At 34.8% G+C, this 25,783-nt stretch overlaps 2 protein-coding genes and 1 pseudogene across 29 annotated transcripts; 2 read left to right on the forward strand and 1 right to left on the reverse strand.

Moving 5' to 3' along the window:
* Nucleotides 1-2,998: 2,998 nt before the first annotated feature.
* LOC147496178 (thylakoid lumenal 17.9 kDa protein, chloroplastic pseudogene) lies at nt 2,999-3,999 on the forward strand (annotated as a pseudogene). The gene is made up of 3 exons (XR_015194391.1): nt 2,999-3,148; nt 3,257-3,326; nt 3,646-3,999. The product of XR_015194391.1 is annotated as a thylakoid lumenal 17.9 kDa protein, chloroplastic pseudogene (transcript).
* A 1,788-nt stretch (nt 4,000-5,787) lies between these two features.
* On the reverse strand, nt 5,788-11,493 carry ATP3 (gamma subunit of Mt ATP synthase). The gene is made up of 9 exons (XM_086559165.1): nt 11,307-11,493; nt 11,193-11,236; nt 10,954-11,106; nt 10,230-10,343; nt 9,962-10,089; nt 8,647-8,769; nt 8,435-8,554; nt 6,378-6,499; nt 5,788-6,195 (listed from the first exon to the last, which is right to left on the reverse strand). The coding sequence occupies exons 1-9, from the start codon at nt 11,369-11,371 to the stop codon at nt 6,126-6,128; spliced, it is 939 nt and encodes a 312-aa protein (XP_086415291.1). The 5' UTR covers nt 11,372-11,493; the 3' UTR covers nt 5,788-6,125.
* An 8,295-nt stretch (nt 11,494-19,788) lies between these two features.
* Nucleotides 19,789-25,496, forward strand: LOC147496180 (vesicle-fusing ATPase-like). Of its 27 annotated transcripts, none has more exons than XR_015194520.1 (12): nt 19,816-20,066; nt 20,249-20,289; nt 20,590-20,674; nt 20,855-20,879; nt 21,308-21,380; nt 21,939-22,109; nt 22,308-22,377; nt 22,508-22,621; nt 23,285-23,401; nt 24,070-24,168; nt 24,261-24,316; nt 25,048-25,496. XR_015194520.1 is itself a non-coding variant. In XM_086559169.1 (11 exons), exons 5-10 carry the CDS (start codon nt 20,866-20,868, stop codon nt 24,285-24,287), a joined length of 498 nt encoding a protein of 165 aa, XP_086415295.1. In that variant the 5' UTR covers nt 19,789-19,906; nt 19,973-20,066; nt 20,249-20,289; nt 20,560-20,674; nt 20,855-20,865; the 3' UTR covers nt 24,288-24,316; nt 25,048-25,496. The 27 variants fall into 27 exon arrangements, 17 of the variants coding, with proteins under 17 accessions (XP_086415295.1, XP_086415297.1, XP_086415293.1 ...); XR_015194519.1 differs by having other exon boundaries at nt 19,823-20,066; nt 20,560-20,674; XM_086559169.1 differs by lacking the exons at nt 22,308-22,377; nt 23,285-23,401 and having other exon boundaries at nt 19,789-19,906; nt 19,973-20,066; nt 20,560-20,674.
* Nucleotides 25,497-25,783: the final 287 nt, after the last annotated feature.

Here is a 25,783-nt window from a genome sequence, read left to right on the forward strand (position 1 = left end):
GTAGATTTCTTTAGCTTTTTGGACTTGTTTTTTGTTAACTCTAGTTGTATTGAATAAGCATTTGGAAAGAAACAACTTTAATGATTGAAGAAAACTTGAAAAGACTTTGTTGATTGAATGATTGAAAACACAAACTTGAAAGAAATGACTTGATTGAAATGAAAAATATAGACTTGAAAGAAATAACTTGATTGAAATGAAGAACAAAAAGTAAACAACTTGATTGAATGTAAATTACTTGAAAAATAAATCCTACACTACTCCTACATGACACTAGAATAAGTTTAGGTGTATTCTCTCCTCCTACTTTTGAATTCTTATACCCGTGAGTTTTGAAGGAGAAAAAGTAGATTTCTTTAGCTTTTTGGACTTGTTTTTGGTTAACTCTAGTTGTATTGAATAAACATTTGGAAAGAAACAACTTTAATGATTGAAGAAAACTTGAAAAGACTTTGTTGATTGAATGATTGAAAACACAAACTTGAAAGAAATGACTTGATTGAAATGAAAAACATAAACTTGAAAGAAATAACTTGATTGAAATGAAAAACAAAAAATAAACAACTTGATTGAATGTAAATTACTTGAAAAATAAATCCTACACTACTCCTACATGACACTAGAATAAGTCTAGGTGTATTCTCTCCTCCTACTTTTGAGTTCGTATACCCCTACTTTTACAAAAGACTGATTTGTCTTCTCCCTCTACAATCAAGACACCTCACCATGGTTGCTTTATATTTTTCTTTTTTGCTTTTTTCCTTTTGCTTTTTCTTGATCAAGCTAGGTTTAGAGAAAACCTTCTTTTGTATCAAGGTCATCCATATTTAGTCTTCTGAGTTAAGGACGTGACTTCCAGCTCTCGGGTTTTGAGTCCTTGACCTTTGACCTTTGACTTTGACTTTAACTTTTTCATAGCAGCTTTGAGTCTTCATAATTAGCGTAAATAAGGCTCCATTTGGTGTTAAGATGCAGCTTTTATGATAAGTGGTTTGAATTGCTCTGTAACCTGAAAAATACAATAAAAAATATGAGTTGTCTTTTTATTATTCGTAAGAAGGGTTGTAATGCAGTAATATAAGGGTAATAAAACGCATATTTGGGAGCTAATCACCACCCCCAAATAGCATTTTGATTGTCTTCAAACAAAAATGAGAGAGAAAAAAACTAAGAACACAAATGAGTAATTTATTATACTAATCTCGTTTCGCAGAGTGCGATTGTATTGACCATATGCAACAAGGCCTTAAACCACTAGGAATTCCTTAGTGGACAAGCTTTAAGTCTTGTGAGAGTTTTCCAGATAAGGTACTTACAAACTTCTTCTATTTAGTACAAATGGCCTTGTCTCCTTATTTATTTTCAAGAGTATGCATCTCATTAGCGGGGAATAAGAACAAGCTCCTTTGAACTTAGAATAACATATGTACAATAATTTAATAATCTAAAGATAAATGCGCAATATTAGCAATGAAGTGCAAAATCAGAGTTGTTTCCGAAACTTTTTGAGAGCGTCCTTAAGGTGGGTTCTCACAATGGTGTGTTAAAACACAAACTCTCTGATAGATTCACTCAAGTTTCGTTCTCTCAAATGCAGCAAACATTTATATTCCTCACATACACGAATGACGTCCAAAGAAAGATTAATCACATTTACCACTTATTATCACACCATCATATTCCTAATTGAGCTAGAGGTCTTTTATTAAGAGTTATAGGGCTATGGTGATAGTTTAGAAAGAAAAAAGAAGAGAAAAACATATATCTGATAAGTTGAGAAATTGAGAAATTAGGTTTTCAAAATACTTGTAATTAGATAAGAACCTCGTTTTGTTCTTTGCTTCCGAATTGTGATTCATGCTTTAGCCCTTTGCCTTTGTGACTCTATATGATTTTGAATTTTAGGAGTTCTAACTTTGTTTTTGTTTCTTTTTGCTTTTGTTTCTGGTATCGTCTCCCTTTTGATTTTGAACTTTTAGGAGATTCGCTTTTTGACTCCTTTGACTTTGTTGGAGTTTTGGTTTTTGATGGGTCTTTATTTTATTTTATTTTCGAAACAACTAATTGATATGTTTTTATATAAGGTATTTTCTTCTCTTTTTCTGATATCCCTCCACTTCTCCATTCGTCAGCTAGGTAAGCTTTTTATTGTGTGTTGTAACGGGTTAGAGATTTCTGACGAAGAATAAAAGAAGCTTTTAGAAATTGGTGAAGGCTCAAGAGGGGTAACTAGCGGAAAACTATCTTTTTGGATTTTTAACGTTTATTTGGCAATATCGATAAAAAAAAAGGCCTAAATTCTCTCTTAAGATATGGCGAGGTGATCAAATAAGTGGACGTGTGGTCTTTTTATCTGGACATCATTTGTGTCATCACTTAATAATCATTCAGATGAGATTTTTGGCTAGATTCTCACAAGATATAGAACTTAATTGTTCAAACCTTGGTCTCGGAAACTCACTGTTATATACAATTAAATGCTTATGCATGTCATTCATGAAAAGACGCAGAAACTATTGTACGTATATTAGTCTAATTAAGTTCGAAGAACAAATCCTTACTCTGTTGCTATAATGAGACTTTTTAAAAAAAAAATCATTATAGAAAAATGAAACAAGACTTTTAATACATACTAAATATAAAAATATTTTTGGTCTTTTTTCAAATTTTTTTTAGAGAGAATTGGAGTTCAATTTACTTACCATCTGGGGTGTGTACAAGTACTTGAACTTTGGCATTTTTCTGAGAATTTACTCACTTGAGAAAAAGCCAAAGCTAAAAATTCTCGCGGTCTTTTTCAGCCCTTTGCGGCTCTTCTTGGAGATCTCCCGAGTACGACCCTTTGTTTTTCTAATATATGACTAGCATGTGAGCTCATTGTTCGAAATTTATATGGAAAGATTTCCAGGTAAACAAGCACAAAACCAGTTCATGGATAGACAAAACCATGTTGAGAAAATGTCATTACTTGAACTCCAGTGTCATCATGGCCTAACTTTGGTTCCTCACAGTGACACACTCTAAGAATTTATTCTCAATTAGACCATGTCCATCAACAAATCCAGGATGTATTACAACGAATTCAAAGTCATCGTCATTCACTTTCCCACTGACTATTCCTGATAACATTTCCAAGAATGCGATTCAGGTGAGTAGCAGAACAATATTTGTTTTCAGTTGTATGATTTAACATTGGTATCTCGGGCTCGAACTGATGCTGATCGATATATATGGTTGGTTGTACTATTTTTTGTAGAAGTTGGAGGAAGCCATATTGAAGACTCAGGAAAATGCAAAAGTTCAAGTACTTGAAGACACCCCAGATGGTAAGTAAATTGAACTCCAGAAGTCCAGAACAGTTGTTGAATAAATATTCTAGTCTTTCTAGCTTACTGAATATAAAATTTTGAGTTAAGTCTTGCTTGGTCACAACTTCGTATGTAATGCAATACTTGAATTGCCTGATTCAACTTGCCAAGCAACGACATCTAAGCACTCAGTCGTATGCATTATGAAACATCGCGACAGACCAAAAACATTTTCGGGAATTTGATTCTTTAACTAGCTATGCCAGCGCTGTATGACAGTCACGTTCATGAGATCGATACACTAAGCCAAAATAATGCCGAATGTACTCCGTCTTGTTTTATGTGGTCGTTTCTGATGATAGAACTATTCAGGTCAATGTGTCCAGATGTATGGCTACAAAGGTAACCTATGTGTATCCCTTCACTACAGCTTTAGGGGATTCTAATGGACAAGAGGAAAGAGTGAAGAAGATTGTGGATGAGTTGGGATGGTCTGCACCAAGTTTTGATATTGGATTGTATGTAGTGGGCAAATATCGTGCCTGGAGATATTATAACTGATATTTCAAAACTCGAGACATGGGTATAAGAGTCAATGTCTCGGTATATTTCGTAGTGGTTTTCAAACATTTGCAGGTATTGAACGGAAAAAAAGAGAAAGATAAGGGGCACGTGTCAAAGATGGACTGGGTCAAAGCAAAATCAGGATACTATATAAAAACTGGAAGAGCAAGAGAAAAAAATTCATTAGTTCATTGTCAGAAAAATCATTAGAAACAGGAGAGAAAGAAATAGAGAGAGAGATTGTAAATTTCTATCGCCAATCAATAAAACTTTGATTCAATTCATCTTCTTCATTCTTTATTCATTTATGTTCATTGATAAAGTTGTGTGATCTTAGAACATTTGAGAAAAAGTGTTCTTAGACATCACATAGATTAGCTAATTTATCGTCCTAGAGGAGCTCCAAGACTCATTTTCCCCACTATTGTACCCTACTGGACGTTGAACCTTATAATTAAGGACAGTGAAGGAGCATCAATTGCCTATTACACAACATTCTCTATTGATTTCCATTGCAAAGTGCAGACTAATGGCGTGTATTTGCAATGCAGTTGTACATAATTACAAATGTAATGTGGTCCCTAAAAGACTTTAATTTATTAGTTTTATTTTTCTTCCAAGGTTATATAAAAATATTCCTAATATGGATTTGTATTCCTTTCCGTTTATTGAAGTTGATCTAGTGGATGAGTATTTCAAAGTTGTTGAGTGTGGTTCACCATAAATTGTTTGGTGAGAATTCGATTACAGACGTAGTTGTGAGCATAGTTCGGAATTTCGGAATTTTTAGAATTCCGACAAATTCAAAAACCGAAATTTATTAAATTTCGACCCTTGTTATATTTGGAATTTCGGATAATTTTGGAATTTTGGATATTTCGACTCTATATTCGGAATTCCGTTTTTTTGAAAAACCAAAATTCCGAACAGAATTCCGGAGTTTCGTTAGGAATCACGAACTATGGTTGTGAGTGATTAGATACAAAATGCAAGTAATCCCGAATCTCAATGCAAATATAAGTTAGCCAAAAATTCAAAACCCTAGAACTTTATAACAAACAAAATTCAATAAAATAAGGTGACAGTTAACATAACATTTATAAAAGAAAAAAAGAATCTTGAAACCAAACCTGAGCTCAAGAACAAAGGCGGGGGGTTTGAAGTAACGGGTTTGGAGAAAATTTGTTTGAAGGTGGTGGTTTTTAGATCCGGAGATGAAGTGGAGAGAGAGAGAAAAAAAAAAAAAAGGGAGTTAAATGGGGATGCTCATGAGCTGGCCAGTTGGGCTCAACAGCAACTGAACATGAAGGCATCACCAATGGAGCCCTTATATGGACCTCTATCTCCAAATTTGAGGGACTCTATTTCTACCATCCTTCCAATACAGCCCTGGGACTCTATTTCTACCATCTTGAAAAGTGTCACTAATTTCATCCGAAGTTTTAAAGGACCTGGGTTCTACAAACAAAATTCTGCCCGCAACTGTTGAAAAACATCCAAGAGAAAATAATAGAGCCAGTTGGTTTATTTCTTCGTTAAGTGATCTAGGAAGTGTTAAACCTGGGTTCGAGTTATGATTGGTTATCCCAGGAACAGATCTTCATTTTAAAGCTCGGCACTGTAGAACACCTCCATTGAAGCTCCTTCATTTTGCTTTTCTCCTTTAACCAGACCTCTAAAAGGATGACATGGCCCTCTATTTTGAGGGCCAGCATTGGTGATGCCCTGAGTAGTCTTCCAAGTATCCTTGCACAGAATCTGGAGCCTATGGTTTTATAAGTTAAGTAATATATGAGAGGTGATTATGGAAATTAAAAAAAAAAAAAAAAAAAGCATCTTTCTGTACATTCCGTATTTGTGGACGAGTATAAAAAAGCATCTTTTTTATATATATATATATAAAAGAAAATTGTCATTTGGCATGAGACTTATACAAGGTTTATTTGGGTGACAAGTAAAGTTTTTACAAATTCATAGAAATTCACACTACAACATTAATGCTACTAGTAAAAGAAAAACATAAAAGAAAACAAGAAGATGAGAGTTCCATTGCCGCAATCCACAGAGCATTTCACAATTAATTCAAAAGTCCCAGAAAAGTTGACTTCGGGGATTTCATTGTGCGTAACTCTGTCATCATCATCATTATGCATAGCTCTTTACAAAAAAGAAAGCTATGGAAATTGAGTACCTTAATGCTCACACAGCAAATTTATTGTGAAAACCATAGAATCCTGACTACCATATCTGGAATTAACCAGTGAGAGCTGAAGCTCCGGATATAATCTCAATTAGTTCAGTGGTGATAGCTGCTTGACGGGTTCTATAATCAGATATCACAAAAGTAATGATCAGTATCAAGTATAAATAAGTTGTAACAACAACAAAAGGTATGAATTTCTGATGCAGTTGGTATGTGCACGGATGTGACGGACTGGCGCAAGTTATACATGTGGTTTTTTTATACATGTGTTGTAAGTAAGTGTGAGAAAGATAATGGGACACCTGTTGTAAGTAAGTGTGAGACGATCAAGCATGTCTCCAGCATTTCTGCTGGAGCTATCCATAGCAGACATTCTTGCCCCTTGCTCACTGCATGCATGCTCCAAGACTGCATTGAACATAACCTGAATCGCAGTGTGAAAACCACACATTAGTATGACAGATGATGAGATTGGATTTGATAGGTGTTAATAATATACAGAAACATGGACTTATACAAGCAACAAGAAGCACAGCTGCCATGTACTACTTATAATTGATAAACCAAGAAGCGGCTGAGCATACTTGGCCACACATGTCAATGACTAGTTAGGAACCCAGAAAGGAACATTCCGGGAAAAAAAGAAAAAGAGAGAGACATGATCAAACAGTGGTGTGGGTATTTAGAAATGGTCTCATGATATGCATCCCCCCAACTGTCAAACAATCCACTAAACTACTAAAGGCACATCTGAAAGGCAGCATATTAGATAGAGAAAAGCTATGAATCATTCATGTACTATTATTGAGTAATTTGAAGGCTGGGATATCAATAGATAATGTGGCCTAGGTAGAATAGAGGCCAGTAACAGGATCACCTAATAAATGACCTTGAAAACGTACTAGTGAACGATTTGAATGTCTGCGCGTCAGAGAACATGGCCGTTGGTCGAATAGAACACAAACAGAATCTCTAGAAATACAGCAAAAACCCCAAAAAGAAAATCTCTGATTTACCCTAAATAGAGGACTGCAAGACCACCATACAGCCAACATAAAGACACACTACCAACAACATCTAAGTCTACCAAGCACCCACCCCCCCCCCAAGAACCACCACTTCATCGGGTCGGAACAACTTAAAACATCACAATTTTCTTCATCCTAGGTCCCCTATTCTTTTCAAGACATATAAAAATAAAGAAATAGAAAACCAGATAGCCATTCGGAATGAACAGTTCATTAAACATGGTACAGATTAAATAACTTGGAACTAGAGGTTGACCATCAAATTAGCAAAGCAAAAATATTTCTTTGAATCGCCTTGGGTTGACTGCTGAGCCATCACACCCCTTCTTTAGCAGCCCACTTATACCGTGGAAAAGAAGTAACTAAGTGAAGAGGTTTCAGTTGAAATGATCAAATTGTATAAACCCAAACAATGTAGAAACAACTAGAGCTAATTAGGATCCACCAGAACTAGTGCTTTTAGGCTTGCAAATGGCCAAATGGGATGAGAACTTGACTGTGCACAAAGTGAAAATGGGTACCAAGTGAAACTGAGTAGTAGAATATGTTATTGTTAGGTTGTTTAAGGATTGGGAGGACTTTGAGTATGATCAGAAGAGGGGTATCGACAAAGACTTGTGATTGATGTGAGTGCAAAGAAGAAAGAATATGTTTCTGTGTCATCTTCTATTACATCCAAAAGTAGAAAGTATTTAATTTTTAGACTCAACCACAAACAGTTAGAGATCGCATCACCGATCTTTAGAATGAGAGAGATGTATATATTAGGATTGAATCAGCTTCAAACTAAATCAATTAGATATCAAAACACATTACACTAGTGAATATATATTGACCTCCTTAGTTTCTGCATATCTGTAAAAAAAACAGCTACATTTCGTCTGGAATTTCGTTATTAGCTATTTAATTACTGCAAGTATCTCTTGTACTTGAAGAAAGACAATCTGTACAGATCTGGGAATTTTTCGGAATGTGTTCGTATCAAGGAGTCGAGGAATCAACAGACCTGTGCCCAGCCAACGAAAAGAGGGTAATGCCTTGTAAAAGGTAAAATGTCTTCACTCTACACTCAACCCGAGGGAAAGAAACAAGTCAATTGAATCAGAGAGAGAAAACTGGTCAAGAAGGTTCCCAATAAGTTGCACGCATGTCGACTTGTCATGTGATGAAGCAGAGTAGAGGACTCTTAGCAAAGCATTTAAAACATGTTACAGCTCAAATTTATATAATTCTGCATCTAATTCCAATAAATTGATTAATGAAAGGTCCAATAACGCGGTAAGGGCTTCAAGATTGAGTTTTAAGCTTTTTTAACCAAGGCAAAAACTTACACAAGAAAACTGGAATTCGGATAGATTCTGAAGGACTTCCGCCTTTGTCTCACCACCTTCAACTTCATAAGAATCCAAATCACCAAGCTTTCCTCCACTTTCAGCTTCCCTTTCGATCACCTGTAGTCGAGTAGGATAACAAAAAAATTCGTACCAAGTTACCAACATACAAACTAATCTGCACAGCTCATAGGTTCTATTCAAAACTCTACCTCGGGAGACAAAATAGTAGCCATCGTTGGCAAAAAGGATACAACTGACTGAAATTTGTTGAAAATGATCCTCAAAGCATCAAATTCAACATTCTTTAAGATGTCATCGGCAAGAACAGAAACCTGGAAGAAACAGTCAACATTAGACATGGGTACGGTGACAAAGAGGAAAGAGTACTTCTTCACAGTCATTACTCATGGATAGTATTCCATATTTATTCGGGGCTATCCTTACTCACAAATAGTTACATCCTAATTTTAAAAATGTATGGGTTTTCTTTTCATGAACAGGAGTAACCAATATGCAGTTGGAGGCAATAAGTAACACTCAAGTACCAGGGACAAGTACAATGATGTCAGTGTACAACAGATATTGCACCTTCAACAGATCCCAACAAGAAAGCCTTAACCCAAATATCCAAGGATCGTCTAGGTGAATTCTGCTCCATAACTAGATTATGTTAAATGCTTTGACACGAAAGCCCAGGATATCCAGCTTAGAGATGACGAAAATCCTAATTAACAAGGACACTTCATATTCTTTACATAAAATAAAAATAAATTAATAAAAATCCGTGTTGGACACAAGGACACATTGTGCATACGATTTCAAACTACAGTTTCTACTATACCCTAAAAGACTCCGAAAACAATCTGCTAGCGTAGTTACAACTCCATAATATGCCACTTCCATAGTTATTTATTTCTAAGGAGGCGCTTTGTAAGGTCTTGAACCCAAGAGTAGTAATAGTTTTCCTTTTAATTAGTTGTACCCCTGTGTCCTACTTTATATAGATCGCCGTGTCAGACACCAACATGTGTATCCGTGTCAATGTGACTTAGCAAAAAACTATACCAGCTTCCAGCCTGACAAACTCCTATGCCCGGGATTGAGTCTGGTCCTGTCCAGAAATCAAGCTCAAAGAAACACAACACATGGCAAAACAGTGGCCATGCTTAGTTACATCAAATGTGCAGCGTGACAAGTACTACATTGTAATATTTCCGTTGATATTTAGTTCTCTTATAACTTTATATTAGGATGTGCACAATGTTCATGTGTCAATAAAAGTCAAGAAGCAAAAGATAAAGCCTTTATGTCAGCTGATTAAGTATGTTCATGAAGATCACCCAATCCCAGTTTTTAGTCAAGAATCCCCATCTGTGGGGGGAAGAATATATATCCTTGACACAGGAATCAAGCTGCCTTGTGTTAGGAACTTGATCCCGAAGCTATGACCAAAAACAAAATCTACAAGTTGTGTCGTCATTTAAAGGCCTTATAATAATGCTTAAACAAGACAAAAAGGATAACCTGAGTGTAATTCAAAGGATTCTTCTGCAGATCAGTAATGCTCAATTCAATGTCCTTCCTTGAGTCACGGATCAGTTGAGCCTTTGCCTTTTCACCCAGAATAACGTACTTAATTTCTTTATCAGGACCTGAATTCAAGTCAGAACATACTTTAGAAATGAGGAGGCTTTACTTTGTAATTTATTTATTTTTAATAACTAAAATGGTAAAAAGGCATCAATATCTTAACCGCCAAAATCATTACTAGCAGAATGAATGTATGAAGTACCAGAAGCCAACTTGTACATAGCCTTGCTCATCCTGACAGCCGTTGAGTTGATTCCACCGCAGAGACCCTTGTCGGAAGAAATAGTGACAATAACATTCTTCTTCACATCAACGCCTATTTGAGAATAAGCAACGAAAAGCAGTGAGAATGATGGAAATCGCAGTAGATACAAATTTTTTTCAGGAAAGAAACAAGTACAGACCCATCTATGGAGACACATTTAGGCTTAATCAAAACAATTAAAAAAAATGACAAAATATAATAACATTATAAGGAAAAAGCCCAGGAAGATCAAGTCCAGTGTAACATTATACAACACATATATACATATATAAGGACTCCTGAATATCATATTATTAGCCAATCCCGTACAACATCATATTGGCCAACCGCCGTATAATACTCTCTCCATGTCAGTAAGATCATACACCCAAAACATTTCTTCCATACAAATTCCTAACCCTAGAAAAAATCAAATCAAAGTAACTGCATAATTGAGCTTTCTAGATTTTTCAGTTTTGAATGAAACTTTCACTAGTGTAGGAGTAGGATGACCTTTATCACCTTATTGGACAGCTAGATTAGATTATCCATTGTATACTTTATGTTGGTCCCACGGTAGGGAATATCAAAGTAAGAATTGAGAATAAATTTAAGCACGTCACGTAAGTATCTGTGTCATCAAAGTTAGGCCATGACTATTTTGTCACTAGTAGAGTCGTACTCGGGAGATCTCCTAGAAGAGCAGCAAAGGGCTGAAAAACACCACGAGAATTTTCAGCCTTGGATTGAATGCCACGTAGTTTGGAAGCAGCAACCATCTTCATAGCCTTTGTAATCTTCTGTATATTCTTCACACTCTTCATCCGATTCCTCACTTGATAACAACAACAACATTTATAATCAATAAATAATCATTTCAATTTTAAAAATAATAAAAGATAAAAGGAAAAGTGAAATTACCAATTTGGGTAGAAATAGAACGAGTTCCCTGAGGAACGATTTCCCTGTCCATAAAACATCATTTAGATAGAGATCCACTTTTCTTAGATATAAACATTTCGAAATAAATCTTACTCGGAACGGATGAATGGAGTAGTAGCGAATCTTTTTCCTTCTCGTCTCAGTAAAGCCATCGCCATTTCTTCTTCTACTTTATCTGATCTGATTTATGAAAGATAACTTTTTGGAATTTATTAGGGTTCACTTGGTTTTTCTTCCTTCTTATTATTCTCGGAAACGTTGTAAATGATGGGGCACGTGCGTATCACGTGTTCTTTTTTTGGAATAGGCTTTAATTGTTCTACTCCCAAATACATGGATCCCGACCAAGGCCCAATGCATTGCTCGGTCCACTAGGATTGAACACGTGTCTGTTTTATATCATTAGCAATTTGCTTTACTACGAGAAGAGAGAGATGGAGAGATGGGTTTGTAGTGGGGAGAGAGAGAGAGTTGGGTTTGGTTGAGAAGGAAGGAGAGAGAGGGAAAGAGAAATTGCTCGAGAATGAGGACAGACAGAAACCAACCAAAATATTTTTTAGGCCACATACCCCTGTCGACCCAGAATGTTCGCTCTGCTTATTTGATTAAGGATTTAAATTAAGTCTCATGTCAACGTTGAATGAAGACTTCATCAATTCTTCTCTCATTCTTCCCCATAATTGAGACTACTTTTCTAACAAAAACAACATTTTAACATCAGCTAAGTTTTTTAACATAACGCAAGCTCACTTTTAGTTTATATTGACATTGCCAAGATTTTGTAAGAGGTAAACGCAAAGGAATACAAATCCATACTAGGAATATTTTAATATAACCTTGGATGAAAAATAAAACTAATAAATTAAAATCTTTTAGGGAACACATTAATACATTTGTAATAATCTACAACTGCATTGCAAATACATGCACTTTGCAATGGAAATCAATAGAGAATGCTGTGTAATAGACAACTGATACTCCTTCACTGTCCTTAATTATAAGGTTCAATGTACAGTAGGATCTTTAAACTTGGTGCATACCATCCAAACTCATCCACAATCTTTAACGGGTGACACTATGATGATAGGATCGGGTGTGTGATCTTTCAAAGAAGAATCTCAGTCATGCAAATAAAGAGAGAGAGAGAGAGTTCGTTTACAACACTTTTTATACAACGTTTTATACAATATTTATTGAAAATATAAATTTAGCCTTGACTTCATGTAGAGATGATCTTCACACCGTGAGAAAAATCACACACCGTGAAGATCATCTCTACAAAAATTCAGCTTTTTAAAAAACTCCTAACCATGAGAAAATTTGCTTTCAATCTATGAATTTTCATCAACGGTCTATAAATATCAATTTTGTAACTCTTTTTTGACAAACTTAAAAATGTTCAAAGGACCCGATATTTTGTGGAGGTCATATCCATGGTGAGAACATCTTATCCACAAAAACTTAGACTTTAAATCATTTTAAAGGGTCCGGTAGGATGTATTGTATAAAATGTTGTATAAGAAGTGTTGTAAATAGAACCTACCCCTATATCCCTTATATATACTAGCAAAATGCACATGTTATGCACGTGGTTAATATTGAAGAGTAAAAAAGAAGCACAACAAATATAATAGTTTTAGGTGGATAGTAGATGTCTATACATCATGTACACATACTTGGAAACTCACATTATAGATTTGCTTATTTTGCTGCATCTCCTATAAATGAGAACACGTTAATGTAATATATATTTACCGAAACAATAAATAAATAACACATTGATGTGTATAAACACATTATCTAAGATTGAAAAGTTGTATACTTGTATATCTGTGCAACATTTTCCAATGTCCAATTCATTTCAATGCAACAACCAAAAGGTATAAAGAAAGTGTTAACAACACACCATCATTGACATACATCTTACAATTAGTATGACGTCTTGAATATAGTTTGAACACACTATTACATTCTAAATTAGCATATTACATCTTCCAATATCTATTCGCTGTTACTGTATAAAGCTAGTGTACTTTGGATCCCACACAATTTCTAAAGGATCATCAGTCCTGCATTAGATAGTCCTACTTGGCACACACCAAAGGTGGAAGTGTAGGCTTATTTTAGTTCCACGCCCTTGTTGGTGGCAAAGTTTCATGAGGTATGACCGACTACCTCATTACAATTTAAAAACAATTAAGTTTACTATTTGCTCTAAATTTTAGTGTAAAATCATGTTATATGAGATGGCAAGGGTAGCTAAACAGAAACCAAGGTCTACTTGTAGTAGGACTTGGGGTATTCTTTCAGTCACCCAAATACCCAATCAATTTTTTCATGTTACATTTTAACATCTATAATTACAACAGAGGAGTTGGGATGTTCTTCCATTATGACTTCGACACGTATCCTAATATGCTTATGGCCAACTACCCGGCCTGCATCTCAGCTACTTAATAATATTAATAGGACTTCATCAGTAAACCTAGGCTGACCTTAGTTGTATTATCTAAAAAATCAAATGAAATATTATTCGAATCAGAGTACGTAACAACCGAAAAATATAAAAGCAAAAAAGCGGGTGGTAACCTCAACTAAATAATATAATAGAGTAACAGACGTCCAGGTACACAAACTTAAGTATATATGATATTGAGCATGAAGACATGGATTAGAACCAGTCTAAACCCTTTAAAAAAAAAAAAAAAAAAAAAAAAAAAAAAAAAGAACTTCGGTAACCATTGACATTAGCATTTGCTGTAAAAAAATTTAAAGTTTGAATTTTCTAGTGTTAGAAATTTTTATTGTGCTTTATTTGATGGGAACCATTGATAAGAATTTCAAATTGACAAAACTGGTTTAGTTATTACGTGGATACTTTTTGATAAGCATTTCGAGCTTTTTAACAGTTATCTGTATCTAATATATTATATATAGATAGCAAATGCGCACACCCTTTGGGTGCAAATAAAATCAGTCTTTAAGAAACTTGATTGTTTGTAAGCCAAGAGGGAGTCATTGAGAAAGAAAAGCATAAACACTATGCATATACGCTTTTGCCAATTTTATAACCAAACATGGTAAAATAGAACAAAAACAATACCATTTTAAAGCAAAACATTTGTTCGTCCACGCTTTCTTCAATCATTTTACAACAACATATACAAAACACAGAGCATGCTCAAAAAATAAATAGATAAAGTCCTTCCTTTGTCATGTGATGAAGTTGCAGGAACATTTGGTGGTCTAATAATAGTAGCACTTGTGCTAAGTCCATTAGATTAACCTGCAGTCCCAAATGGAACAGTAGTGTGCACACCCAGAGATGTATTGCTCGATTTTCACCTTCCTGACTGGGGAGCTTCACACTATAAAAACATACATATTTGTCGCCAGTCCCACGTCACTCCATAATCTATTGGTGCATTTTCTCTTCTCTTTGTTGTTCCCTTTGTTTGTTCCTCTGTTTGCCTTTTTACATTTTGTTCATTTTTGCTATGAAGACCGTGAGTGTTTGATTAAAGCGAAGGGTGATATATGAGGTATATGAGGAAAAAATGGAGAAGATTGGTTTAAAGTTATTGCACTATTATATATGGTTAGAATATTTTAAGCTCATGAGGTTTTGGGTTCTGCAATAGTTGTTAGTCTGCATATAATTAATGGAAGTTTTTGGCCTTTTATATATATTTGGTAACACTGAACATGGAGATCGAGAATGTGTTAAGTTACCGATCATCACATTTCTTCTTCTACTTCCATGATCATTGTCAACTTATCTAGGTAGTAATAATAAATCCATCATTGTACTGTAAGGGATAAAGCTCCTTTCATCCACACAACGAAGTATTTTAGATGTTATAGTTCAAAGTTCAAACACAAGATCTACAACAGAATTAGACTCCCAGCTCTTGAAGAAGGGGTACAAAAATAGGTTTTAGAGACACATCCATGGACATGTTGAGCAACGCTTGACAAAAACATTAGATTTTCACAAATGAACTTGTTGTATTTCCTCCTAACAATTGCTGCTTATGACATTGGATCAGAATTGTGCCACCCTTTTGCACAAGGAGGTATACCTATAAACTCATCGAACTCCTTCACATGAATGTTACAGGATTTCCACTGAAAAGAATAGGCAAAGAAAGACGCATCAACTTTAAAAAGAAACAAGTTTGCAAGTCCTCGGGACCAAAAATTGCTTTCGGGAAATATATAAAGGCAAAAGATCTTACTCCTCACATCCTATCGTGAAAAAGCGGCAAGTCCGGGATGGTAACTACAAGCGATGTCATGGTTGTCCTTTTCTTTAAAGGTTTTACAACATCCTTTGTTTCTCGCAAGTCCGAGGCTCGTTCGGACCAACTATCTTCTTCTTTGGGAGCGGGATCATGTTTGAACATCGACATTGTTATCCACAGGTGTAACTGGAGCATTGAGAGGTTTTGAGTTTTGTTCTTTAGGTTGTGAACACGGGGAAGAAAGACTCAACTTATTATTTCGTTCCCCATCTATTTGCCAATTAATCAGAGTTCTCATTTTAAACAAAAAAGATTTCTATACCAAAATATCATTCCTATTTAAATCAAATTTTGTACCTGGAAAAACAATCCATTAAAGACAGCACGAAGATTCCTTTGACGCAGGAATGCATATGCTTGGGACTCAAGAATATGAGATAGAGAGCATTAAAGAAACTTTGATTCAAGGTACTCATGAGATTCCTTAATAAGCAAAGCCAAAGTTATAACAAAAAGTATCTGGCCGGATGGAAGGATTCTCTTTCCCATGATGTATAGATGGGAGAATTGAAGATGGGAACCAATTCAATGTATGAAAAGAATCATAACTAATCAATCAAAAACCACAACCAAATTAGGATATTTACTCACAACGCAAGGGTCGAGCTTTCTCCATGGCATTCTAAGTACGCAAGCTACATTGTTTCTTTGGGTCATAACCTTTCCTACCATCATACCTTATAATATAAATGCATGAAGTTCTCATGTCAGAATATAGGGAAAATTTTCAAAAAATCACCCCAGTTTGGTTTTGGACCTTCTATTATAGATTGTATAAAATTCTAGTGTCAAAATGTGGGGAAATTTTCAAAAGAGTGATTTTGGATGAAGTCTTCCAATCTCGGTCAATTGTTTAATCTTTTGAGACCGTATTAATGAAAAATCACCACATCAACAACACAAGAAGAACCTCCTTTGAACATCTCGCTATTGCTCGCAGAAAGTAAATAAACAAAGCGAATAAAAATAAGATTAACACTTTCTCTCTACCATGTTATGAGCAAAGGAATCCTTGTTTGCATCTTGAGCAAGACGCTTTTCGATGATGCATCATCAGTGGAGAGGGAATCGGCTTCATTGTAGAAACAGACCTTTGTTATCACCGGTTTCACCGGTTGTGTGTTTACTTGTCTTGCATCTTCATTAATAGAAATTTCTGAGCAACTGCTATTCATAGATACGTCAACATAATCATATTTAGAAACCCTAATCAATAATTGAGATACTACTTATAACAATACAGTTCTAATTCTGCCCTATCTCTACTTATCCAAAAAAAGGTCCGCTCTAGCTCTATTCCTGTTACTCAAGTCTTCGTTTAATTATATGAACGGGAAGTGCGAAAAAAACTGGAGTCTAAATAGAAATACGTAAATTAAAAACTGAATTTGTAACTACCACAAATATTCCATATCTAATAGAAAGTAATACACAAACATGTCAATGCTAACATGTCGTCGATGCTAACCATTAAAATAATAGGCCTCAGACACTCGAGCTAAAATTGGCAAATAAGTGTACAATTTCCGTCTCTAGTATTGTTACTTGCATCAAGAGCACCTTTGGGTTGGGCATTTCAGACCACTTCTCAAAGTTTCAGAATCGCAAGCAACACACCCCAAATTTTCCAATGTTTTCAACAAACTCTCTGACGGGATTTCAGAGTTTCATATATCATAACATCTTGAACTTGAATGGTACTCTTTTTGGATAGCTTAAGCAGAAGATTATTACAGGAATGATAATCTCCAAACGCAGGATGGGAGTATGGGTCTTCAAGTAAAAAATGAAGCTTCTGAGGTTTGGACAGTGAAGCACAAACCTGTATTAAAAATTCGAAAACCCCACATGAGCAAAGAATATTATATTCGCAATTATGGCCACTATGTTAAGTGTAATATACTAATATATGATATATCGTGTAGCAAACAATAAAATAAAAAGGTGGTCTGAACATTTTATCAAACAAAAACTACTAATACTTTTAAAATAAAACGATTGTAGTTATAATGAAGTAGGGATTCGTTCAAACAACTTACTTGGTTTGATTTCGGAAATCAACTCTATTCTAATTTGATATCTCGTAAGATGAAGAAAAGTGTTATTTTCGACAAAGAGCAAGCAAGGGTTTAGAATACGTTCCTTCGCTTCTAAGACTTTCAGTGCAACAAATTTAAAAAAAAAAATGAATAAAGTCCAAACCAGGATCGATCCTAAGACATGCAAAGAGGGAATTGGAAGGCATCTACCAATGCTATTACGGTATTATGTTTGAAGGAAGGAAAGAACTGATCAAGAAGCAAAAAGTTTAAAAATTATTGTCATAACACACAGAAAGATCACTTTCAAGAAAGATTCAAATGGTAATAAGAGAAGCGAAATAATACAAAGGATCAAGAACTGTCACTCAACTTGGCATTGAGTGCACAATTGTAAGTACATGAGTAACATCATCTTCAACCCATTGGAAGTTGAGATTTATATGTAACTTCGAGTCAAACTCCAACACATTTTATGGCACGCGAGTTACACCTGCGAGACAAACGCCGGACAATAAGAAATTTAACAGCATAATAGATTCCATTAAAAATAAAAAAAGAACCTTAGTCCAAAATATAAGTCATGCACTGCCAAAAAAAACATTGTAGAATCATAGAGGAAGGCAGAAAACAAAAATGAAGGAAAGTACGTAAAAATAAAAATCTTCATAACAATTGATGAATTAAAACATTTTTCTTCAACATTGAGTAAAAGGGATATCCAAATTGTCAAAAGTTAGTAAGAGAAACAACAATTCATGAGGCAATATTAGACAACATTAATATAAATAAATTAATGAAATAACATGCTACCAAAACAAACTATATAACCAAGAACAATTGAAAATACCTACATACCTGATCACTGGAAAGACAAAATGACCAATTAATACTATTCAAAGGTGTTAAACAATTACTTCAATGTAAAGACAAAATGGGTACATTAAATTTGCAAAGGGCGAGAAAGACGAAGCAGCCCTTCTAAATATTATATGGGTGTTTTTTATTTAAGTATTCATTCAGGGGTATTATGCGTAAGAAAAATACCCGGATGAATTTAAGAGTCCATGATAGTTATAGGAGATACTACTAGTATAATAGAAAGTAGGCTCGTGTATTCGCACCAGCTCTTTTGAAAACATGTTCAACAACTATAACTATATACATATAGAAATTTTCTAACAAATCGTGATTCCCGTTTTAGTCGCTAACCTATTGTAATTTCATAACAAATCGTTTTAATTAAGTTTTAAAAGCCCGTTTTAATTTTCTAACAAATTGTTTTAATTAAGTTTTATAAACCCATTTTTAACCCCGTTTTAATAGTTGACTTAATTTAGAAATATGATTTCCGTTTTAATAGGAGAATGATTTTCGTTTTAATTAGATATGCTATATTTTTTATTTTCAATAGGGAAGAAATTCCCGTTTTAATTAGAAGTGTTAGATTTTTTATTTTTTTTATTTTTTTATTTTTTATTGGCAAGCATGTTTTAAATGAGATCATTAACTCTTTGATGCTGGGGGGATTCGCCCCCAGACCTCTGGTATCATCACTCAAAGGTTTTACCTAATTTCTTTTTTCTAATAGAGGAAGAATTTCTGTTTTAATAGAAAATTGATTCCTGTTTTAATTAGAAGTGTCTAATAAATAGGAAAGAAATTTCCGTTTTAATAGGAGATGATGATGTGGAATTTTAATAGAGCTCGAAAAATACTCTTTGTAGGAGCTTTAATATTAAGATACTAGAAAGTAGACCCGTGCATACGCACCGGCTCTTTTAAAAATTTGCTCAACAATCATAACAAATCGTGATTCCTGTTTTTGTCGCTAACCTATTTTAATTTCCTAACAAATCGTTTTAATTAAGTTTTAAAAACCCGTTTTAATTTTCTAACAAATTGTTTTAATTAAGTTTTATAAACCCATTTTTTAACCCCGTTTTAATAGTTGACTTAATTTAGAAATATGATTTTCGTTTTAATAGGAGAATGATTTTCGTTTTAATTTAGATATGCTATATTTTTCATTTTCAATAGGGAAGGAATTCCCATTTTAATTAGAAGTGTTAGATTTTTTATTTTTATTTTTTTATTGGCAAGCCTGTTTTAAATGAGATCAGTAACCACTACACAAGAATTCTGGAAATAGGACACATTCTAAGGACTATATACCCCGTCTCTAATTAAGAAGGAGAAATGTCGTCCTAAATTGTTTGGACCCGTCGTATTTGTTGTTTAGGTTGACTAAGATTAACTACAGGACATTAGTTATCGTCCCAAATTAGAGACAAGATTTATTGTCTTTCCCATTTTCAGTGACCGTCGTAGATGAATTTTCAGAGAGAAGGTGAGCCCAATATTTCACTATCCCGCCTCAATACTTTTTTTTTTCTTTCATTAACCCTAACCCTAGTGTAAGGAAATTGAGGGCTTTGGTGGGAGGGCTCTGAAGTAAAGCTTTGGCAGGAGTGATTTAACAGTGAGAGCTTCAAATCTCTCTCAAATCGGTAAGAGCTACATCTCTCTCTCAAGTTTGGTAACTCCCTCATCTCTCTCTAAAGTTTTGGTATTCCCCCTCTCTCTCTATCATCAATTTTCGTGTTTTTTTCTTCCAGACCTCAATTTCAAAACCCCAATTTCCAGTCTAGGGTTTCTGATATATATATTATGATGTTTACTTTATTTTCAGCTTGGAAGGCTAAAGGGTCTGCTCTACGTGTTCACTTCAAGGTAACTTTTTTTTTTTTTGTTCTTTCCTGATTTTAGATCTGTTATTATTCTTTTGTGGATAGATTAATGAGGGTTAATTCAGTGAATGTTTCAACTTTTTAACATGATATGTACTGTGAACTTTGTTGGTTATTGTTGTATTAGAAAATTTAGTAGTTAATTAACTATTCTCTGTCGCAAGCCTATAGATATTGACTTTTGATCCTGATATATATATTATGATGTTTACTTTATTAGACTGATTGATGAGTTGATTGAATCTAGTAACAGTTTGGATTGCTTGTGTTAAGCATCTGATAGATAGCTCCAATTTGTGACTAGTGAGTTGTACCACACTCGCTTGGTTGTCTTGCGAAACAACCGAGTCGCCCTTTGTTTCGATAAGGTCAGCTATTCTGATCCTTATTACGAAGCATGAGCTTTCCTAATTCTTTTTAGCCCGTGCTTTTGACTTCCCCTTACTAGTAAAGGGAACTGGAATGGATTTTTTGACCTAATCGATTTGTCTGTCCCAAAACGTGTGCTTCCACGGAATATGGTTCAACCCGGGCTAGCTATGGAACAGGTCTGCTCTACATGTTCACTTCAAGGTAACATTTATTTTTTCTTCTTTACTGATTTTGGATATGTTATTATTCTTTTTGTAGATAGAATAATGAGGATTAACCTTAAACTTAGTATCTGTTTACATGAAATGAAAACTTGGAAATGAGTTTTTTAGTTATTGATTTTTAGCTAGTATATATTGTTTACAATTGTAAGGAACTCTCTCTTGTTGAGAGAGTGATTAAGCCCATCACTAATTTGTTGACACAGTTATAGGTGTGCTCTACTACCTTAAGATACATGATTTGCGTCTCAGTATAGTACTGTTGTATCGCTGGCCCTGGATGGATGGGTAATTAGGTAGTGGGTTTAATGACTCTTTTGTTGAGGGTGGGTTCTTTCAAATTGCTTTTTGTTGTGAAGATTGCGGCTTTGTTTTAATCTTGTTCTACCTTGAATGGATGGAGTGCAGAACTAGTAATGCAGAAAAAGAATCAGACCTACTGAAAGAACAGCTGGAAGATCTTAAGAAAGAGCTAGATGAGGTCATTGTTCTTTCTTGGACCTCTCCTTTTGTGTATTGAAAATTCATTGTTTATATATATATATATATATATTGATTGCATTTGGTTGATTTATATGATGTCGAGTCTCTTTTGTGGTGTCCCTTGGGTAAAGTTGGAGTTTCTTCACTTAGAAAATAAATTGGAGGAAACATAAATTAGGGTTTCTGGGATATTGTTTACATATTTGTTGTTTTCTTTTGATTCGAGGATTGGTTACTTGATTTAACTGACATTTGTCGAGATGGTCAAGTAGCCGTTTCTACGAATTAGTATATTTTTAGTAGTGTATTATTCTTATTATATGGTGTCATCTGATATTTCAGATTAGTTGTTACTAGTGTTTGTCACTTTGCACTGCTATGTATTCTTTTGGATATATTTTTGTCACAATACCTAGTTAAGTAGCTATCAATGTTAAAAATTGAAGTCAGTTGAGGGACAATGCTTTCTTCTTTCCTTTGTTCTTTAAAGGAAAAAGAAAATAAATGCGGCTCATAACCACAGATATTTATGTTTGAATTTCTTGTGAAAGTGCAGATTATGACTGTGGGGCAGAAGGTTCCTTTTGAATATCTTGGAACCAATTTCGTGTTTACCGTCAGTCAAGCTGCGGTGGAGGGGCAGGAGAAGTCTAATACCCTTGAGAGAGGGATGATATCTGCTGATATATACATTGTGTTTGAAGCATCAAAGGCCAGTGGTATCAAGGTTATTTTCAGTAACTTTATCACATACCTGTCAATTCTCATCTGCGTTCTTACTATCGACTTCAATTTCCCTTGTAAGTTGATATCTTTAGTCAGTTAAAAACTTAAAATTGACGGCAACCATTGTAAGTTGATATCTTTATTTAGTTAAAATTGATGGCAAGGTACTCATCTAGTTGTTTTATATTGAAATGTTCAGATAGTCAACCAGCGCGAAGCTGCCAGTAGTCACATTTTTTGGCATAAGGAGTTTAATCTTGAATCACTCGGTATAGGTGGTTTAAGTGCAGAGTTTGCTGACATATTTCGAAGAGCATGCATTTGCATCTCGTGTTTTTCCTTCCCATGTGACTAGCAAGTAATGCACATATTTATAATCAGTTTCAATATTTTGAATAGTTGATCTGGTGCATTCATCTATCGTTAAAGGAATGCTGCTTTATGGGCCTCCTGGCACTGGAAAGACTAATGGCTTGGCAGATTGGGAAAATGTTAGATGGAAAGGAACTAAAGGTATCATGATGTCTCTATTATGGATTATTAGTAAAATTAGAGGAATAGAGGTCATTAGTATTATTTCGTTGTTTGGTAAGAAACAGAGGCTATTAGTTCCGTGAGAGTATTATTGGTTATTGGTTACTTTGGCTTATAAATTAATTAATATTGTTTATATGCCAATAGTTCCAAAACTGAACTTCCGAAGTTTGAAATATCTTATTACCTTTTTGTAATCATCGCTTCACGGCTTCACAGATGATCTTAAGAAACAACAAGGAAATCCTTAATTGGATTTCGGAACATTTCTAATCTTAATACCATAAAAGTGTTTGTGCATCCGTTTTTATTTTAATTTTCTTTAGTTTCTAAAAAAAATATAGTTTGGGTTAATAGAGTTCATAAAATAGAGTTCTACTCGTGTTAATCTACTCGTATCTGCTGCTCCCCTTTGAAAATAGGGTTCATAAAATGAAAATAATGCTAACAACGAGCTGATACCTCCTCAAATAAGATATTTCTAGCTACATCTTAACATATAATATTTAGATCTCAATTGAGACCACAAGTGAATTGGGGCAATTAACTTATGTTGATGGATGGCGGCTCTTAATCCGTCAACACGCCTCCTGTTTTTAGGACTATATTCTCTGGCTAATTGCAGAATCAATAATCTTCCAGATGCAGCTAATGTGAGAGGAAGATAAGGACTTGCATGATCCAAGAAGCTCTATCATAAAAGCTAGAAGAGGCTCAAAGGAAGCCACACCTTTTAGAGTTCTCAATAAAGGAACCATGGTACGGTTCGGGGCTTCCTTTGGAGTTGCAACGGGACAAATCTGTATGAAAATATTCTTGCAACGGGACAAATCTTTACGAAAATATTCTTATTCATCCTAAGATTTTGTGTAGTCTAAGGTACAAACCACACTATGTACAATAGCACGTTAGAGACCCCGGGCAAAAATGTCGTATGTTTATTTAACTGTGAACGTGCTTTCTTGCACAAAATTTTGAACACTAGCTCTTTACGCGTATTTGGAGAAAGTGTGGTGATCTTTATCATGACAGAGAACATGAGTCTTAGAATAATTTTGGATGTGTTGACAATGTGAGTAAAGCTCAGTCATTGTTTTTAAATTATGAATTGGTGAGTGTAAGAATAAACTTTTACAAGTAAGAAGCCATGAGCCTGGATTGCGTAGATATGAATGAAACATTGTTATTTAGTTATATATTGTAAAATTTCCATAAAAGTATTCTATTCTTAAGTTCTTTTCATGGACCGTTTTTTTTGCAAGCAGAAAAGGATGAGGTATCATTGTCTTTCTGTCTTTGGGTAATGCATAGTAATATTTCACTGGTGGTTCTTAGATATTGATTCAAAGCTAGTTTATTGATCAAGAAATTTTGTAATCTGCTGTTTTTCTTCTCCGCTATTTGACTATATTATCCATGAACTCCAGATTGTTAATGGGCCTGAGGTTTTAAGTAAATTTGTTGGAGAAACGGAAAAGAATGTGAGGGATTTATTTGCTGTGCTGAAAATGACCAAAGGACCTGAGGTAAAGAAAGTTCACACATTAATATCTCATGTTTACTTTCCGCTTTCCAGTCCAGTATGTAATGACTCGATTTTTTTTTCTTTTCTTTTCAGGAGATCAAAGTGAGTTGCATGTTATAATTTTTGATGAAATTGATGCTATCTGCAAGGTGGGAATTACTGTCATTTGATAAATGCCAATTCTTGAAGCATACTTTTTGATAGCAGACCATCCATGTATAATATTCGTGCACACCTTCTGCCTTAGTGTGTGCTACTTCTTTGCCTCAGTTCGTGAGGCTGACATTCAGTCATGTTGGCTAGCCTATTGGAGTGAGTCTTTTGTGGTCAGATTCCAGTGAACTGGTCTCTCCTTATCTTACTAGGCTTTTGACATATGTTAGTGGAGGTTGGTGTGGTCGACATGGTTATGGAGACTGGGATATTAAGTTGATTGTAAGAAGGTTCTACAGGTAGATCCAGGCCCAGAACCTCCAAAGTATTACTTTAAACCACACACTACACTTAAACACCTACTGATCTGCTTATAGCTTGCTTGGAAAGTTGTTTTGTCGACTTTGTTGGTGTTTCTTTACATTCTATTTTTCTCCCTACAGGGCCTCTTTATACTTTTTGTTGTATAGAGAGGGCTGGGATTGTTTGTGTTTAATAATTAATTGTTTCGTTTAGACCTTTTATTTATGTGGTGATGTGGTTGCTAAGTGGACATGAATTTAGACTATGCATATCTATTAATTAAGAAGCTTTGCACGTGGTTGTGATATGAGAATTTGGTACAAACTTCATAGTTGTTGCATGTGGTACTTGACTTAGAAAAGACACCTATAAGAGTATGGTTATCTTATGTAAAGGTACATCAACAACTAAGATATACCTGCAGGTTCCGCTCATGTTGGGCCAGCTTTACGAAGAGAAGTTGGATCTTGGCAGACCGAAGGCAAGTTGGATCTGGCCATAAGTAGTCTTGTACAATAACTTCCCGTTTCATTCGGAAAGACGAAACGAATTGAATGAAGTCAACTCTTGTGAACTCACTTCTCTGTGTGGAGTGGCGTCGGATTGATAATGCTCCTGCCGTGTTGTTTGTCTCTACGTGGGCTAGCACCTAGAAAACTCCGATCTCAAAGCTGTTTACCGTCATGAAAGGCTATGTGATTCACACGAAAGAACAAAATGTGCGTGCAAAGGTGATGAAGATAGGAATTTCAAATTGTTTTTTCATTATGTTCTTATTCTTCTGTGTATACTTTGAAAGCCTAGTTGTTGGTAATCATAAGCTTGAAAATATTGTAAATTGGAAATTATTAATGTATATATCAATTTTTGGAATATGTTGTTTTAGTATGTTGTTTGACTAATTGATTTTATCATCTGAGAAACCTTAAATCAGATGGGGGTCTGGAAAAATAGATTCTACAAAAAAAAATTATTAAAAAAATTACCTTAAACTTGTACGACGGAAATGCATGTCCTAAAGTAAGGACACAAATTTACGACTGCTGGTAGAGTTCCAGTTTTGAAAATACGCAGTTGCATTGGAAAACAAATATACGACGGTTTTGAGTGTCCTATATTTAACGACGGCATAAACTGTCTCAAGCCCGTCGCAGTTCTAA

This window comes from Coptis chinensis, chromosome 5 (genome assembly GCF_015680905.1).
Source record: "Coptis chinensis isolate HL-2020 chromosome 5, ASM1568090v1, whole genome shotgun sequence".
Lineage (NCBI taxonomy): Eukaryota > Viridiplantae > Streptophyta > Magnoliopsida > Ranunculales > Ranunculaceae > Coptis > Coptis chinensis.

Bases quoted from the DNA above. Each gene is read 5' to 3' on its own strand.
- ATP3 (XM_086559165.1), bottom strand. From the start codon at position 11,371: ATGGCGATGGCTTTACTGAGACGAGAAGGAAAAAGATTCGCTACTACT. The intron at 11,237-11,306 runs GTAAGATTTATT...TTTTATGGACAG, and splicing joins ACTCCATTCATCCGTTCCGA to GGAAATCGTTCCTCAGGGAA. The intron at 8,555-8,646 runs GTAGAGTTTTGA...ACTCGACTACAG, and splicing joins CTACTATTTTGTCTCCCGAG to GTGATCGAAAGGGAAGCTGA.
- LOC147496180 (XM_086559169.1), top strand. The intron at 21,381-21,938 runs GTCATTGTTCTT...GTGAAAGTGCAG, and splicing joins TTAAGAAAGAGCTAGATGAG to ATTATGACTGTGGGGCAGAA. The intron at 22,110-22,507 runs GTTATTTTCAGT...TATTTTGAATAG, and splicing joins CAAAGGCCAGTGGTATCAAG to TTGATCTGGTGCATTCATCT.